Source organism: Elaeis guineensis, chromosome 7 (assembly GCF_000442705.2).
Source record: "Elaeis guineensis isolate ETL-2024a chromosome 7, EG11, whole genome shotgun sequence".
NCBI lineage: Eukaryota > Viridiplantae > Streptophyta > Magnoliopsida > Arecales > Arecaceae > Elaeis > Elaeis guineensis.
The window spans coordinates 1,721,317-1,737,298 of NC_025999.2; the positions used below are offsets into that span (position 1 = coordinate 1,721,317).

The 15,982-nt window shown below is 45.6% G+C and overlaps 4 protein-coding genes across 5 annotated transcripts; all 4 read left to right on the forward strand.

Annotated features, from left to right (window-relative positions):
* Nucleotides 1-1,422: 1,422 nt before the first annotated feature.
* LOC105049293 (uncharacterized) lies at nucleotides 1,423-5,799 on the forward strand. Of its 2 annotated transcripts, none has more exons than XM_010928901.4 (2): nucleotides 1,423-1,559; nucleotides 1,720-5,799. In XM_010928901.4, the coding sequence occupies exon 2, from the start codon at nucleotides 1,746-1,748 to the stop codon at nucleotides 5,532-5,534; it is 3,789 nt and encodes a 1,262-aa protein (XP_010927203.2). In that variant the 5' UTR covers nucleotides 1,423-1,559; nucleotides 1,720-1,745; the 3' UTR covers nucleotides 5,535-5,799. The 2 variants fall into 2 exon arrangements, with proteins under 2 accessions (XP_010927203.2, XP_010927202.2); XM_010928900.4 differs by having other exon boundaries at nucleotides 1,461-1,559; nucleotides 1,713-5,799.
* A 621-nt stretch (nucleotides 5,800-6,420) lies between these two features.
* Nucleotides 6,421-10,754, forward strand: LOC140859181 (uncharacterized). Its single transcript, XM_073260811.1, has 2 exons — nucleotides 6,421-8,178; nucleotides 10,489-10,754. The coding sequence occupies exon 1, from the start codon at nucleotides 6,686-6,688 to the stop codon at nucleotides 7,598-7,600; it is 915 nt and encodes a 304-aa protein (XP_073116912.1). The 5' UTR covers nucleotides 6,421-6,685; the 3' UTR covers nucleotides 7,601-8,178; nucleotides 10,489-10,754.
* LOC140859145 (pentatricopeptide repeat-containing protein At4g21065-like) lies at nucleotides 7,621-8,177 on the forward strand. Its single transcript, XM_073260689.1, has 2 exons — nucleotides 7,621-7,812; nucleotides 7,929-8,177. Exons 1-2 carry the CDS (start codon nucleotides 7,621-7,623, stop codon nucleotides 8,175-8,177), a joined length of 441 nt encoding a protein of 146 aa, XP_073116790.1.
* Nucleotides 10,755-13,106: 2,352 nt separating the features above from the next.
* LOC140859485 (exocyst complex component EXO70I-like) lies at nucleotides 13,107-15,337 on the forward strand. The gene has a single exon (XM_073261424.1). It carries the CDS (start codon nucleotides 13,151-13,153, stop codon nucleotides 15,176-15,178), a length of 2,028 nt encoding a protein of 675 aa, XP_073117525.1. The 5' UTR covers nucleotides 13,107-13,150; the 3' UTR covers nucleotides 15,179-15,337.
* The last annotated feature ends 645 nt before the right edge of the window (nucleotides 15,338-15,982 follow it).

The window sequence follows — 15,982 nt, forward strand, 5'->3', positions numbered from 1 at the left end:
ATTAAATATTTATCTTCTTATCAATTATGCTATGGGACACGATCCGATCAAATGATGTTTTTTTTTTTTTTTTTTTTGTTACAAGGTGGACAAAAAATTACTCTAATAAATATATTTTTATAGAGATTTTATCACATCACATAATTCTGGATTTGGTTTTAGCCTTTGGACTAGATAGATCTGATAGGAAATGAGCCGGCTCTCAAATCCGGTATGGTTGATAACTGCAAAACCGTTCCTAAGTGCCATCACAATTCAAAGAAAATGAACTCTTGACTCTTGCCTTCGGCTGCAGGATGTGATCTGATCGACTGACAATCATCTGCAAAAGTCATTCAGGTTTGATTAGAATGGGTTTGATCTGTCAATTTCCATACATCAAGAGCACATCCATCATAAATTTCATATAAAATTATATTAAAAAAATAAAATTAAAAAAATAAAAAAAATAATAAAAAATATTTAATTAAATTTAAATTTAAAAATAACTATCCATTTGAAACTATTTATTTAATTTTCAAATAAAAAAAAAATTATTTAAAATATAATTTAAAAATAATTATCCAAATGAGATAAAATGGTCCAACTACCCTTGCATTCATAAAGCAATACGTTATAATTATAAAATAATATTATATTATTATAAAATAATATAATATTATAATAAAAAATAATACTACATTATTATAAAATAATACTACATTATTATAAAACAACTACATTATTGTAAAATAATATTATAATAAAAAAATACTACATTATGATAATATAATATTATTTTATTATAAAAAAATATTACATTAATATAATATAACAAAGCAATACTGTATTATTATAAAAAAATACTATATTAATATAATATAATATTATCTTATTGTAAAAAAATATCATATTAATATAATACAATAAAATAACAATATATATTATAAAAAATATTATATTATTATAATTTAATATTATTTTATTATAAAAAAAATACTGTACCATAATAATGTAATACTGTAGTATTTTAAAAAATATAAATATATAAAAATAATTTTAATTAAAAATAAATAGTTATTTTTAACTTATATTTTAGATGAATAATTATTTTTATATAAAAATTATTTAAAAAATTGTTTTTAAATCAAAAATAAAATTAGAGATTTATGATTTTATCATTGATCCACGGTAGACCGGTCCATCTAATAATTTCTCACCTCCTAGCTTGCTCATGCCGTCTCCAAAACGGAGGGGCGGAGGTCCGAGAGGGGAGAGAGATGCCGCGGCCGTCCAGTCGAAGCCGGTTCGTACTTTCTTTATCTTGCTATTTTTTTTTTTTGCTATTTTTTTTTTAATTTTTCACTGGTGGATGCTATGTAATCTTTGACTGCAAATGCTAACTACTCATCATCGCTTAATTACTGCTTCGCTGGTCGGTGGCAGGCATCGGACGGTTCTGAGAGCGGAATCCATAAAAACGCCCTGCCTGGCCTTATCGCTCCCTAGTCGTTTCGGGCCCCGTCTCGTCTTCGGGCGAATAAGAGAGCGCTCTGCAATACCCTACCGTAGGGAAAAAGGTATGTCCTTCTCTCTTCCTCATCATCTGAAACCCCAATCTTTTTCTCTCTCCACCGATCTCTCTAGGTTTTAATTCGTTCTCTTTCCGTGTCTTTTTTCTAGGCTTCTACTAGTGTTTTTGGTCGGATTTCTATTTTTGATCGGATTTCTAGGTTTTAGGTTAGGGTTTCGAACCTGCGAGAGGAATGGACTTGGACGCGGAGATCGCCCGGGCCCAGGAGGAGCGGCGGAAGATGGAGGAGGTGGCGCCACTTACCTCCGTAACCTTCGATGCCGACCTCTACGGCGGCGACAACCGCTTCGAGGGCTACGAGCGCTCCATTCCGGTCACCGAGGAGGACGAGGACCAGGACGCCGACGGCCGCGACCTCGCCCGCCGGATGGCCTCTTACACCGGCCCCAAGTCCCTCAAGGAAATACCCAGGGGCGCCGAGGCAGAGGACGACTCCGGCTTCAAGAAACCCCAGCGGATCATCGACCGGGAGGACGACTACCGGCGCCGGCGGCTCCAGAGAATCATATCGCCTGAGAGGAACGATCCTTTCTCCACCGGGGAGGTCACGCCGGATCCCTCGGTCAGGACCTATGCTGATGTGATGAGAGAACAGGCGCTCCAGAGGCAGAAGGAGGAGATGCTGAAGGAGATCGCCAAGAAGAAGGAGGAGGAGAAAAATAAGGCAGCAGCAGAGCCGGCTCCCCCGGCCCAGAAGAGGAGAAACAGGTGGGACCAGTCACAGGAACCCGACGCTGCAGCGAAGAAAGCGAAGACTACGTCGGATTGGGATGCTCCTGATTCCACTCCTGGGATCGGGCGGTGGGATGCGACTCCAACCCCTGGGAGAGTTGCCGACGCCACTCCTTCGGTGAGGAGGAACAGATGGGATGAGACGCCGACTCCTGGACGCTTGGCTGATGCTGATGCTACGCCTGCTGCTGGTGCAGTCACCCCTGGTGCAACCCCAACCGGCATGACATGGGATGCAACTCCCAAGCTCGCAGGCCTTGCCACCCCTACGCCCAAGCGCCAGAGGTCGAGGTGGGATGAGACCCCAGCGAGCATGGGCAGTGCCACACCGTTGCCTGGTGCAGCAACCCCAGCAGCTGCATTCACTCCCGGGGTTACTCCAGTTGGTGGGGTTGATCTCGCGACCCCAACCCCTGGGGCCATCAATCTCCGCGGCGCCATCACTCCAGAGCAGTATAATCTGCTGAGGTGGGAGAGGGATATTGAAGAGAGGAACCGCCCGTTGACGGATGAAGAGCTCGATGCGATGTTCCCACAAGAAGGGTACAAGATTCTCGACCCACCTGCATCTTATGTGCCAATAAGGACTCCTGCGAGGAAGTTATTGGCTACTCCAACTCCTTTGGGCACTCCTCTTTATGCGATCCCTGAAGAGAATCGTGGGCAGCAGTTTGATGTTCCAAAAGAGGCTCCTGGTGGGTTGCCTTTCATGAAGCCTGAGGATTACCAGTACTTTGGGGCTCTGTTAAATGAAGAGGAAGAGGAGCAGCTCTCTCCAGAGGAGCAGAAGGAGAGGAAGATCATGAAGCTACTGCTCAAGGTGAAGAATGGGACGCCGCCACAGAGGAAAACAGCACTGCGGCAGCTCACAGACAAGTCCCGGGAGTTTGGGGCTGGCCCTCTCTTCAACAAGATCTTGCCTTTGCTCATGCAACCAACCCTTGAAGATCAAGAGCGCCACCTTCTGGTCAAAGTTATCGACAGGGTGCTATATAAACTGGATGAGCTGGTTCGGCCTTTTGTTCACAAAATTCTCGTTGTTATAGAGCCTCTTTTGATTGATGAGGACTATTATGCTCGTGTGGAAGGGAGAGAGATTATTTCCAACCTTAGTAAAGCAGCTGGTCTTGCCACTATGATTGCTGCAATGAGGCCGGATATTGATAATATTGATGAGTATGTGAGAAATACAACGGCAAGAGCTTTCAGTGTGGTCGCTTCTGCTCTTGGTATTCCTGCTCTCTTGCCATTTCTTAAAGCTGTCTGTCAGAGTAAGAAGTCCTGGCAAGCACGGCACACAGGTATTAAGATTGTGCAGCAGATTGCAATTCTTATGGGATGTGCTGTTCTTCCGCACCTAAGGTCCCTTGTGGAAATTATAGAGCATGGTCTCAGTGATGAGAATCAGAAGGTGAGAACTATTACTGCCCTGTCTCTTGCTGCGCTTGCTGAAGCAGCTGCACCTTATGGTATAGAGAGCTTCGATTCGGTGTTGAAGCCTCTTTGGAAGGGTATTAGATCTCATCGTGGCAAGGTTCTTGCTGCTTTCTTAAAGGCAATTGGTTTCATCATTCCTCTCATGGATGCGGTATATGCAAGTTATTACACAAAGGAAGTGATGATTATACTGATCCGTGAGTTCCAGTCACCAGATGAGGAAATGAAGAAGATTGTGATAAAAGTTGTCAAGCAGTGTGTGAGTACAGAGGGTGTGGAGGCAGATTACATCCGGAATGACATTCTTCCTGAGTTCTTCAGAAACTTCTGGGTCAGGAGGATGGCTCTGGATCGCCGGAATTACAGGCAGCTTGTGGAAACAACTGTGGAGATAGCAAACAAGGTAGGAGTTGCAGATATCGTAGGAAGAGTTGTGGAGGATCTTAAAGATGAGAGTGAGCCTTACAGGCGTATGGTGATGGAGACAATTGAAAAGGTCGTTGCCAACTTGGGGGCTTCGGATATTGATGCTCGGTTGGAAGAGCTTCTTATTGACGGGATTTTGTATGCCTTCCAAGAACAGACCAGTGATGATGCAAATGTTATGCTTAATGGATTTGGTGCTGTAGTGAATGCCCTTGGGCAGAGGGTTAAACCTTATCTTCCACAGATCTGTGGTACTATAAAATGGCGTCTGAACAACAAGAGTGCGAAAGTCAGGCAGCAAGCAGCTGATCTTATATCACGGATTGCGATTGTCATGAAGCAGTGCCATGAAGAGCAACTGATGGGTCATCTTGGTGTGGTTCTGTATGAGTACCTGGGCGAGGAGTACCCTGAGGTCTTAGGATCTATTTTAGGAGCATTGAAAGCCATAGTTAATGTTATTGGTATGACTAAAATGACACCGCCTATCAAGGATCTGCTTCCCAGACTGACCCCCATCTTAAAGAACAGACATGAGAAGGTCCAGGAGAACTGTATCGACCTTGTTGGTAGGATTGCTGATCGTGGTGCCGAGTTTGTCCCTGCCAGAGAGTGGATGAGGATCTGTTTTGAGCTTCTTGAAATGTTGAAGGCACACAAGAAGGGTATTAGGAGAGCGACTGTGAACACTTTTGGATATATTGCAAAAGCTATCGGGCCACAGGATGTCTTGGCAACCCTTCTGAACAACCTGAAGGTACAAGAGCGTCAGAATCGTGTGTGTACTACCGTTGCTATTGCCATAGTTGCAGAAACTTGCTCTCCATTTACAGTTTTGCCTGCCCTTATGAATGAGTACCGTGTGCCCGAGCTGAATGTTCAGAATGGGGTTTTAAAGTCTCTCTCTTTCCTATTTGAGTATATAGGAGAAATGGGCAAGGATTACATATATGCTGTTACACCTTTGCTTGAGGATGCTTTGATGGACAGGGATCTTGTTCACAGGCAGACTGCTGCTTCAGCTGTTAAGCACATGGCTCTGGGAGTTGCCGGGTTGGGTTGTGAGGATGCACTAGTTCATTTGCTCAATTATGTGTGGCCGAACATATTTGAGACCTCTCCCCATGTTATAAATGCTGTGATGGAAGCCATTGAAGGGATGAGGGTTGCATTAGGTGCAGCTGTCATTCTGAATTACTGTCTTCAGGGTTTATTCCATCCGGCAAGGAAAGTTCGGGAAGTGTATTGGAAGATCTACAACTCCCTGTATATTGGATCCCAAGATGCACTTGTGGCTGCTTATCCACTGGTAGAAGATGTGGAGAACAATATATTTAGCAGGCCGGAGCTTATGATGTTCATTTAAAACATGCCATGAAGTCCAGAAGCTACCTACACATTGAAAAATATTTGATGCTTCTGTTATATAAATAGGTATGTTGGTTAAGCTGCGTAGCTAGTGTTGTTACTAGCTTAATCTTCTTTCCCTTTTTTGTTGAAGTTGGGAACCTGTGTACTTTCTTGTGCTTTTGTTTGTTTTTCCTTTGGAAACTCGCCACTAAGGTTACTCATTCTTAATGATAAAAAAAGATCTGTTACAAAGTATGAAAATTCTCTCAACCTTTGCTCTCTATATTTTTCTTTGTCAATGATCTTCACTTGCCTTTAGGCCAAGAAAGAGATAATCTCCCTGATGAACACATGCTGGATGGATATGGCTTTCAGGATTTATAGTGATGACAAAAGGTTTAGGAATATATATATATATATATATATATATATATTCGAGGGAGTGGGTTGTCTTTTTGTGTTTCTAAGTTTTTATTATTTCTCTTTATGTTATTTGAGTAGTGGGCTAACTTTTGCTGAATAGGGTGGCGGACATGAGCTTGCTGCCTACTTTACTAGAAGGGCTTTTGATTTACAATTTCGTACAAGGACATATCATGGTCTCAGAAATGGTAGGATTTGTGCCTCACATTAACTGATGTAAAGATTTTAACTAAATAACATTAACTTAGGCCAAGGTACATTTAATTTAGGCTACAGAATTGTTCTGGTAGGTTTAGTGAAGGAGTTTGTTAGTACTAGTTGTAGGTTCATTTCTTAATGTTTGTCGATTTATATACCAAGCATACATAAAAGAAAAAAAATGTTGAACAGAGCAAAATGGACTTGGAATCAAAATTAAAGTTATTTAATTATATATATATATATATATATTAAAATGGAGGCACCGTAAATGCAGTGCCTCCGTCCGCCATGTGGCACCAACGCTAGGCTTCCATCCGCCATGTAAAAGAAAGGGTGCTTGCGGAACGGCCGTTGGCCACATAAAAGAAGGGCGCTCGTGGAATATAAGTACTTGACGTGTCGGCCGTCGCGCGTCTCCGTCGGCAGCCTCTCCCTCTCCGTCGTCGTAAGCGTGGAAGTGGATCGAAAGGTACTGGGGCCATCGCCTCTTGGTTGCTAAAGCGGGCGTTGTCTGGCGCCTCCGCCTCTTGGCTGCTGAAGCGAATGCGGCAGCGGATGAGAAGGGACGACAGGCTTCGAGGGGTTCTCGACCTTTGTGTCGTCGTCACGCGTCGTCCTCGGCAGGCGGAAGCTCGCGGAAGTGTCGTCGGGCGTCGTCCTTGGCGGCTCGCAGCGCTCGCAGAGGCCTCCGCCTCTCCGTCATCGTTGCACGTCGTTCGGATGAGAAGGGACGACAGGCTTCGAGGGTTGAAGCGGGCGTCGTCCGATGGTCTCTCCTCTTGGCTGTTGAAGAGGATGCGTCACTGGATGAGAAAGGACGGCAGGCTTCGAGGGGTTCTCGGCCTCTCCATCATTGTCGCGTGTCGTCCTCGGCGGCTCGTAGCACTCGCCTCTTCGTCATCGTCGCGCATCGTCTGGATGAGAAGGGATGACAGGCTTCGAGGGGTTCTTGGCCTCTCCGTCGTCATCGCACGTCGTCCTTGGTGGGCAGAAGCTCGCGGAGTGTGTAGTATTTGCTTTCTCAAACATCGCGGAGAGAGGATGGATCGGAGGAGAGCAGAGAGCCCGATGTACGGGCGGCAGAGGAGCGGGAGGTCGAGTAGCATGGGTTTGTACTGCCTACTCCAACTCGGGCCAGCCCCATCGAGCCCTCTCCCTTTTCTCATGAGAACGTGCGCTTCTCGGCCCGACTGCTTCTCCTTCGCCGCGGTCCTCATTGCCTCCACCAACCTGCACGACTCCTTTGACTCGGGCTCTGCTCCTCGCTGCCGATCTCCCGATTCTCTCCTCGACATGTACGGCAAGTGCTCTCCTGCCCTTCAGATGTTGGACGGGCTTTCGAGGAAATGGAAGAATGCAATGAGGTCTCATGGTGCTCCCTGCTCCATGGCTATGTTAATTCGGGACAGCTGGGTGACGCCCATCAGTTGTTTGATGCAATGCCTGTTAGAAAGATGATTTAGTGGAATATTCTTGTTATGGGCTATGCACGGCTGGGTGAGATCGAACACTCGATAAGTTTGTTCAAGAAGATGCAATTGTTGGGTGTGGAAGGGGATGTCACCACATTTGGCAGCCTCATGAATGCTTGCTCTGATTTTTCAGACCCTCGCTTTGGTCGTATGATCCATGCATTCATTTATCAAAGGGGATGGGATGTTGCTGTTGAGGTTAACAATTCAGTTCTCAGAAATTTGGCTTCTATAACGATGCATTGAAGGCATGCGAGTCTATGGAGACTTGAACAATTGTCTTATGGAATGCTATGATTGATGCTTATATGAAGTTTGGTGATGTGCAAGGAGCTCTTCCTTTGTTTCTCAAGGCATCGGAGACCAACGTTGTTTCATGGACGGCAATGATTTCAGGGTTTGCGAGGAATGGGTACTGGGAAGGGGCCCTTTCTCTCTTCATTGACATGAAGAGGAATTCCCTTACACCTGATGATTTTAGGTTTGGTGCCATCTTCCATGCATGTGGTATGTTGGCAGTGCTAGCAAATGGAAGAATGGCGCATAGTTGCATGATTCGCTGAGGTTTCAATTCTTATCTCTACCAACTTATAATATATAAAATAGATATTAATTAATTAATAAAATAGAATATTTTTTTAAGAAAAAATCACATCCTGTGCATGGCACGGGGTTATAAGCTAGTGATTGTTAGAATGTGTCTCCTAGGCTTTTTGTTTGGATTCAACTTTATGAGCGGTGCTCCCAACTGAAATTCTGTCGTGTTGAACATAATGTACATAGGAAGGAGATGAGGTTTATGTCTCTCTCTCTCTCTCTCGTTTGAGGGGTGGGGCGGGGCGGAGGAGACACTGGTATTGCAGTGGGTTTTGGTGGACTAATGGAGCGGGGAGGGGGAGAGAGAGAGGTATATTACTGTTAAAGGTTCATTGTATCTTGGTTAACCAATAATTTTAACATGGTAATGCTTGCTTGCTTGGTTTACTGCTAAAAGGCAATTGAGGAGTCATGCTGCAAAAGTAGTGAGGGGAGTCAATTTTGAACCGCAATATGGTTTATTGATTTGCCAAGCCATAACGCCCTGTCCTGCACCCCCAAAAAAAGGGGAAAAAAGGGGAAGAAGAATAAGGAGGAGCAGAGATTAGTACGAACACATACATGCATGCATTAAGTTCTTGTTATGTTTCATGCGAAAATGATGGCATGTTGAGCTTAGTCCAATTTATTGATTCATTTGGAAGCTTGTACCATCCCATTTTTGCTGCAGAAAATTGGATTGATGGAATAATATAGATGAAGTCGGGTTCTTCATGTTATCTTGCAGATTTTCCTCTGTTATCATTCAACTTAGCATGGACACTTGTTCTTACGGATGGATTAAAGTGCATATTGTGATTTTTAATGATTATAGCTTTGTGTTCCATCACGTTGATGAGGCTTAATTAGTTCTATACTCAAAAATCTTTTTTTTTTTTGTGATAGTTTAGTCTGGTATTATGCATGGGATTAGTTAAGGTGGCCCAAGCAAAATTAGAATTTTTTGAGTTGGCGTGGTATATGACAGTCCTAAGTTGTAAAATAGGAGACTTTTTAGTGTTTATTGCCCGAAACCTGTGTGATTGTTGTCAGCTCAACTGACGGGTTGTTACTTTTTCCTTTTCTCCCTTGTCTCCTCTCTTTCTTCTCTTTTTCAAAGAGGGTTTAGTATTACCCCCTTTCTTAGCAATTAATGAAGCTCTCATACTATATAAAAATTGACTTCCTGAATAATATCCTCATCCACTTGTGAATCCTTTCTAAAAATCCCTTCCCTGTCTTTCCTTGGAAGTGCTAATGCCGACAGGGTTCCTAAAACTTGAATCTTGACCATCTTGATAGGTGGCCAATGCCAATATGCGCAAAGAGCTTGGTTTATCTAATGCAAGATGATTTGTTGGAAATTCATGGAAATAGCTGATATAGATCTCAGTTGGTATTATTGTACCATGATATTGGAATAGTGGCACATCTAGTGTTAATGATTGTTCGTGCTATTTTAAGATGTTAATTTTAATATCAAATATTTTATTTAGAATTGTATCTGAGAGATCGCAGAATCTCAGCAGATACATGGTACCTCCTAACTGATATTTTCAGTTGCTCTATAAGTTGTACAAATTTCTCCTCTAATTGATGAAAACAAGTCATCATCCATTACGATAGAAGCCATTCTTGCTCTGTCCTTTTATGTGTTTCGAGCACCAAAAGCTTTTCTCCTATCTGCTGGTATTGTTCTCATGTCTAGACTATATATTAGGCCTCTATGTGGTAGAGATTCTAAGTTCCGATACTAATTTGATTCAATCAAGGAGAAGGAAAGTATTCCTTCAGTCCGTTCGACTCGAATATCTCAAATAAAACAATACAAAATAAGAATTTTAGAAAGCAGGTTTTAAGCCCTTTATTTGTTATTATTTTTTTCATGATTTATAAATTGTGGTCTATATCACAGGCAGAAAGTGGAGTCCATTTTGCTTTCATTTTATTTGTTCCTGTTCTTCAATACTATGGGATATGCCTATGCTAGTAAGGTCGTCCTTTTTTGAGTAGGATTCTTCTTCTAGTTAATTGAGGAGAACATACGAGTTTTCTGCCATGTTTGAATGGCGTTCTTTTTTAAGCTATAGGAGAATGTAGACTTATCTTTTTTTTTTCTTAATGCTTGTGAAGTCTAGCCTAAATTAGGTTGGCTTCCTCTCCTAATTGAAAGAGGATAAAAATTATCAAAAATATAATATCTTAAATTAGTTAGGTTAATTTTCATTTTTTGTTTGGTAGTTCTGGAATTCAAACTTTTGATATGTTGACCTTGCGGGTATTTGTTTGGTTTTGTAGGCCTCTGGCATGGCCTTATGGTTCGAATCAGTTCATCTTCCATCCTAAATTCCGTGGTAATCGGCGGTTGGGTTTTGCTCCTTGACGCCCCTGTAATTTTAACATCAAGTAAACTGTTTAATAATGTCTCTGGACATTTTATGGTGGCTGGTTTCTGTTCTTCATCTTGTTAATTTGCTAGTGAGCTGCTGCGGGGTGCATAGGCAGTGGTTAGGATTGGAAAAATTATAGTACTAAATCTTCAATGAATTAAGTATATTTGTATATTTGTGTGCTGGGCGTCTGGTCTGAGCAGCTATTCCCTGTGTTGTTTGGCATGCATTCTTATGCAGGCCTACTTTGGAAGCAGGATAAGCTTTTTTTCGATGAAAGCAGGACAAGGGTTTTTTTTTTTTTTTTTTGTGGTGTGGGGGGGGGGGAATAAGTTATTTAATTCCTATTTAGTCATTACTTAATATATATGTGCGGGCTATTATTTAGGTGAAAGAAATACCATGCTTTTTTATCATTTGTTGTTAATATTTTTTTAAAAATATTTGACTATTCAAGGGTAATTAAAACATAGATATTATAGATATGGGAAATCCCATAACCATAATAGATTTTGATATCTATTCCTTTTTCTTCAGTGGAGTAAGAAATATATTCATATTTATTTTATTTTTATATATACTATTTAGGGTGTATTTGATTGAAGAATATTAGATCTAAAATGAGAATCGAAATGGATAATTTTCATTCCAACTATTTGGTTGGAGGGAGTTTCTCTCTGATTTCAATTTTGGAGTGGAATGAGAATGATTTAATTTCTCTCCAATTTAATTTGGACTCTTTCCGTTGGATTGAGATCTCATTTCGATGGACTAAGATAAAAAAAAATCGTAAAGGTGGAGATGGGGACGTGGACGATGATGAGGTTGGTGAGGTTGGCGAGGCGGGAGAGTCAGATGTTGGTGAGGTGGCGGAGGGAAGAGACGGCGTGGGGCGAGGATGAGGTAGCGGAGGGAGAGAGAGCGAAGGGTGGAGAGGGCTCTGAGGGCGATGGAGGAGAGGTCAACGTTGGGAGAGTTGTCGAGTTGGAGGGAGACTAGGTGGCGGAACGGGGTGGTGTAATCGCAGGCGGTGGCGTTGTCGTGTGGGGAGGGAAGGGCGCAAGAGTTTCGAGTGGTGGAGAGGCTGATCGAATGGAGGATCGTTAGCTGTCGAGGGTCCAGAGTCAATTGCCCGCTACGGGTGACCAGAGGGGTGGGCCTCAGGCGACCAGAGGGGCGGTTCCTCGGACAGTCGATGAGGGTTTCGGGCTTGACGAGGGAGAGGAGGCGGTGGAGTGGGTGGCGTCGCCGTTGGTCCTGATGTAGGATAATAGAAGGGGTATCAAGATGACAACAAAATGTGGGACTTTGAGATCGAAAAGTCTCGAAAGACGGGCGAGAGGGGGGCGACGTGGGGGGAGGCATGCGGTGCAAGTGGGTTTGCATTCCCACGGACGATCGTCGGGGCTCGAGTGGAGGGGTGGGGGGGTTGATTGCACAGAGGTGGGGTCAGCGATGGGTGTGGCGCGATGGCGGCGGCGACGCGGTGGGTGCGCCACGCGGGGAGAGGAAGGCAGCCATGGTCGCAGGGCGGCGTGCGGAGGACGGTGGCGGGATGGGGCCCGCGGCAGCCAATGCGGAGGATGATGGTGGGGCAGAGCCGCAGGTAGCACATCGAAGGGGGTCGGTGCGGGTCGACCGCTGACATAGCGAGGTCGGTTGGAGGATTGGGAGGAAGGAAAGGAAAAAATAAAAAAAATAAAAATAAAAAGATAAATAAAAAATTTAAATTTTAAATTATTATTTAATTATTTTTTTAAATTTTTAAAAATATTATTATGTTTAATTTTTATTTAATATTAATTTTTAAAAATTTTAATTAAGAATAAAAATAAAAATTTAAGTTGTCTCTATTTTCTATCTTTATACGAACCAAACAACAACAATAGGAACCATTCATTCCGATTTCGGATACGAACCAAATGCTTTAAGAGATTAGGTCATTTTGATTTCGATTTCAATCTATTTTGATTCCGATTTCGATCGCGAATCAAACATCCTCTTAAAAAATTAAGAATATCAGTAAAATTTCAAATAATTTTTAAAAATTAATAATTCATCACTTTTTATTTGTGATACAATCAAAGTCTAGCATACAATGTCAACTCTTGGGATTGTTGAAATAGTGTATAAAATAAAAAAATTATCAATAATTATGCATATTATTTGTTTTATTTTAACTTGTTAAAAATATATTAATGGAAATCGACGTGAAAAAGAATACCAGAATCTCAATAAATATCTTAAACACTGCTAGGCATCTCAAAACTGTAATCCGCTAACCGGCATGCGGCCAGACATCTGACTGGAGACCATGATTTAACCGCCTTGAACTATTTATCTCGTTACCCAATTATGTTAACTCATTCAGATAGTTTAAACGGTTGGATTTGTCTTGGTACCGCCAAACCCGCCTCCTTGGTACGCTCAACGGCATCGGGGATTCAAACCAACCAAACGCTGCCGTCTCTCCCACGGCCTCGGCCGCACCTATTATTGTGTTATTTTCCTCCTGTCATCATGGAAGAAGCCAGCTGGGGTGTTGATCAGACGGCTAATAAATTACAAGTATGTGCTTCTCCTGCCCCCGCCATATCGTCCAGGTGGAGCGCGCGGCGATGGCTAACGAGGCGGTCGACGATAACGACGAGGCGGTGCGGCTCCTTGCCTGCCGTTCCAACGTCGTCTCCATCCTCCGCGCCTCCGCCCACATGGACAAAGACCTCGCCGGCGTGGACGCCCGCCTCTCCCTCGGCCTCGACTCCCTGGACGCGTTCACCGACGCAGTGGCGCCGCTCCAGTCGCAGGCCATCGCGACCAAGGCCCTCCACGCCCGCATCAACCGCGCCGTCTCCCCGGCCCTCTCCCTCATCCGCAGCTTCGCCCTCGTGGAGTCCCTCCAGCGCCGCCTCCTCCGCCTCTCCTCCAGGACCTCCTCCATCCCCCGTCTCCTCGACTTCCTCGACTGCGTGGACCGCCTCCGCGAGGCCGTCGCCGCCGTGACGGCCGGGTGCAAGCCGGCAGTCCAAAGGCTCCACGAGGCGGTGGAGTTCCTCAGCCGGACCAGGGCCACAGACCAGCTCCGTATCCGCCGGCTGAGGGAAACGATGGAGGCCCTCGAGAAGCTCTACGAGGCCGAGGTCGACGGCTTGCGCTACGACGGCTCCCTCGACGATGCCCTTCTCCACCTCCAGAACGACTACGAGGCCATCCTCGACCGCCTCAAGCACCGCTACATCACCGCCCGCGTTCCCGGAGGCGACGGCTCAACCGACCCTCCACCTCCTCCTGTTCTGGGCTCCGATCTCGAGATCGAGGCCCTCCGCCGAATCTCCGAAATCCTCACCTCCAATGACTGTCTTGATATCTGCATCGATATCTTCGTCAAGGTGAGGTATCGTCGGGCGGCGAAAGCGCTGATGCGGCTGAGCCCTGAGTACCTGCGGACGTACGGCCCGGAAGAGATTGACGGGATGAAGTGGGAGGCGCTCGAGGCGGCCATCTCCCTCTGGATCGACCACTTCGAGGTGGCGGTTCGGTTGGTGTTCGCCGCCGAGAAGCGGCTCTGCAGCGGGGCCCTCGGCGGGGTCTTGGACGGCGCCGTCTGGCCGGAGTGCTTCGCCAAGATCGCCGACAGGATCATGGCCGTCTTCTTCCGCTTCGGTGAGGGCGTGGCCCGCAGCGCCAACGAGCCGCACAAGCTGTTCAAGCTGCTCGACATGCTCGACGCCCTCGACCGTATCCGCCCGGCCTTCATCAACACCTTCGACGGCGAGGCCGGGGAGGACATCCGCGCCCGCTGCCGGGAGCTCCAGAAGCTCCTCGTCCACGCCGCCGCCAAGACCTTCTGGGAGCTGGGACTTCAGATCGAGGGCCTCCAGGACCGGGCACCGCAGCCGGCCGACGGCTCCGTACCGAAGATCGTCCGCTACGCCGTCAACTACCTCAAATGCCTCGCCGGCGGCGGCTACGCGACGGCCATGGAGCGGGTCCTGCGGACGGAGGCAGCGTGGAAGGCCGGGCCCCTCGCCGCCCGGCCTGACGCGGAGGAGGACCTCCTCAGGGACGCGCTGTCCAACGTCTTGGAGGCGCTGCGGAGGAACGTGGAGGCCAAGCGGGGCGAGCACGTGAGCAGGGACCGGGTGGTGCCGCACGTGATGGCGATGAACGCGTACTGGTACATCTACATGAGGACGAGGGGGTCGGAGCTGGCGGCGCTGGTCGGGGAGGAGACGATGCGTCGGCGGTACAAGACGGCGGCGGAGGAGGCGGCGTACTCGTACCAAGCGGAGGCGTGGGGCCCGCTAGTGAGGCTGCTGACGGAGAGGAGGGATGTGGATTCGTTCATGAGGGGTTTGGAGGAGAACCTAAGAAGGCACCGGAGCGATTACTGCATACAGGACGGGGATCTAAGAGAGCAGATAAAGGAGGCGGTGGCGAAAGTCGTGGTGGAGGCGTACGCCGGGTTCCTGCACGCCAACGCCGGGGTGTTGGTGGAGGGGAGGGTGTTTCTGCCCCCCGATTCGATCAAGCGGTTGCTCGGCCGGCTCTTCGACGGCGGAGGAGGAGAGGGATGGAGAAGGGAAACAGCGGCGTAGAGGATAGGGGGACCGTTGCTCGCAGACCGGAATTCAAGAGCCGCGGGGAAGGCAGCGAGGGTCGCTTGGTGTGAAAATCTTAAAAGATTCCATGTAGTTGTTATGATAATTTTTCCATGGCGAAACAATCAAATCCCAATGGTCCTGAGATTGCACAAATCCCATAGTTTTACTTCTGTTCCATTTCTAGTATTTTATTTATTTTTTTAATTAAAATTTTATTTTATAAATTGCTGCAATGTTAGCCAGTCAACCAATGTCTAACTTTCCCATTAAGGTGCAAATAAGAAATGATGTGGAGATATGGAAACATAGATGATATGGATAGATCACCTTGACCACAGTGTTGGCTCGACGACCATTGAGATCGGTTAGGCCAACTTGATCTTCCCAGCCGAGGATGAGAAGAGGATGCTGCCCCAATATGGTAAGCCCCCAATTTCAGAAGTTAATCACATCTTCTGATCGTGGTGAGCCAGATAAGATAGCCATAATTACACTTGAAGAGATGAGTGTGACAGTCAAACAACAGTTTGCCCACTCTATATCCAAAATGTAGGGCATGATCTCTATCAACACAATTCATGCGCACCTTCTGATAGCAGCCATCGCCTATAGTGGGAAAGGTTGTTGCTCCCCTTCTATAAATAGGAGGAAGATGAGAAACTCTAGATAAGTCTCGAGTCCACACCAAAAATCTCTTCTTATTTTTATTCTCAGTCTATTCTTTGATCATCTATTGACTTGAGTATTGGAGGATCCCTATTGGAAATACTTCCGACTAAGAACTTCTATTTGAGGGAC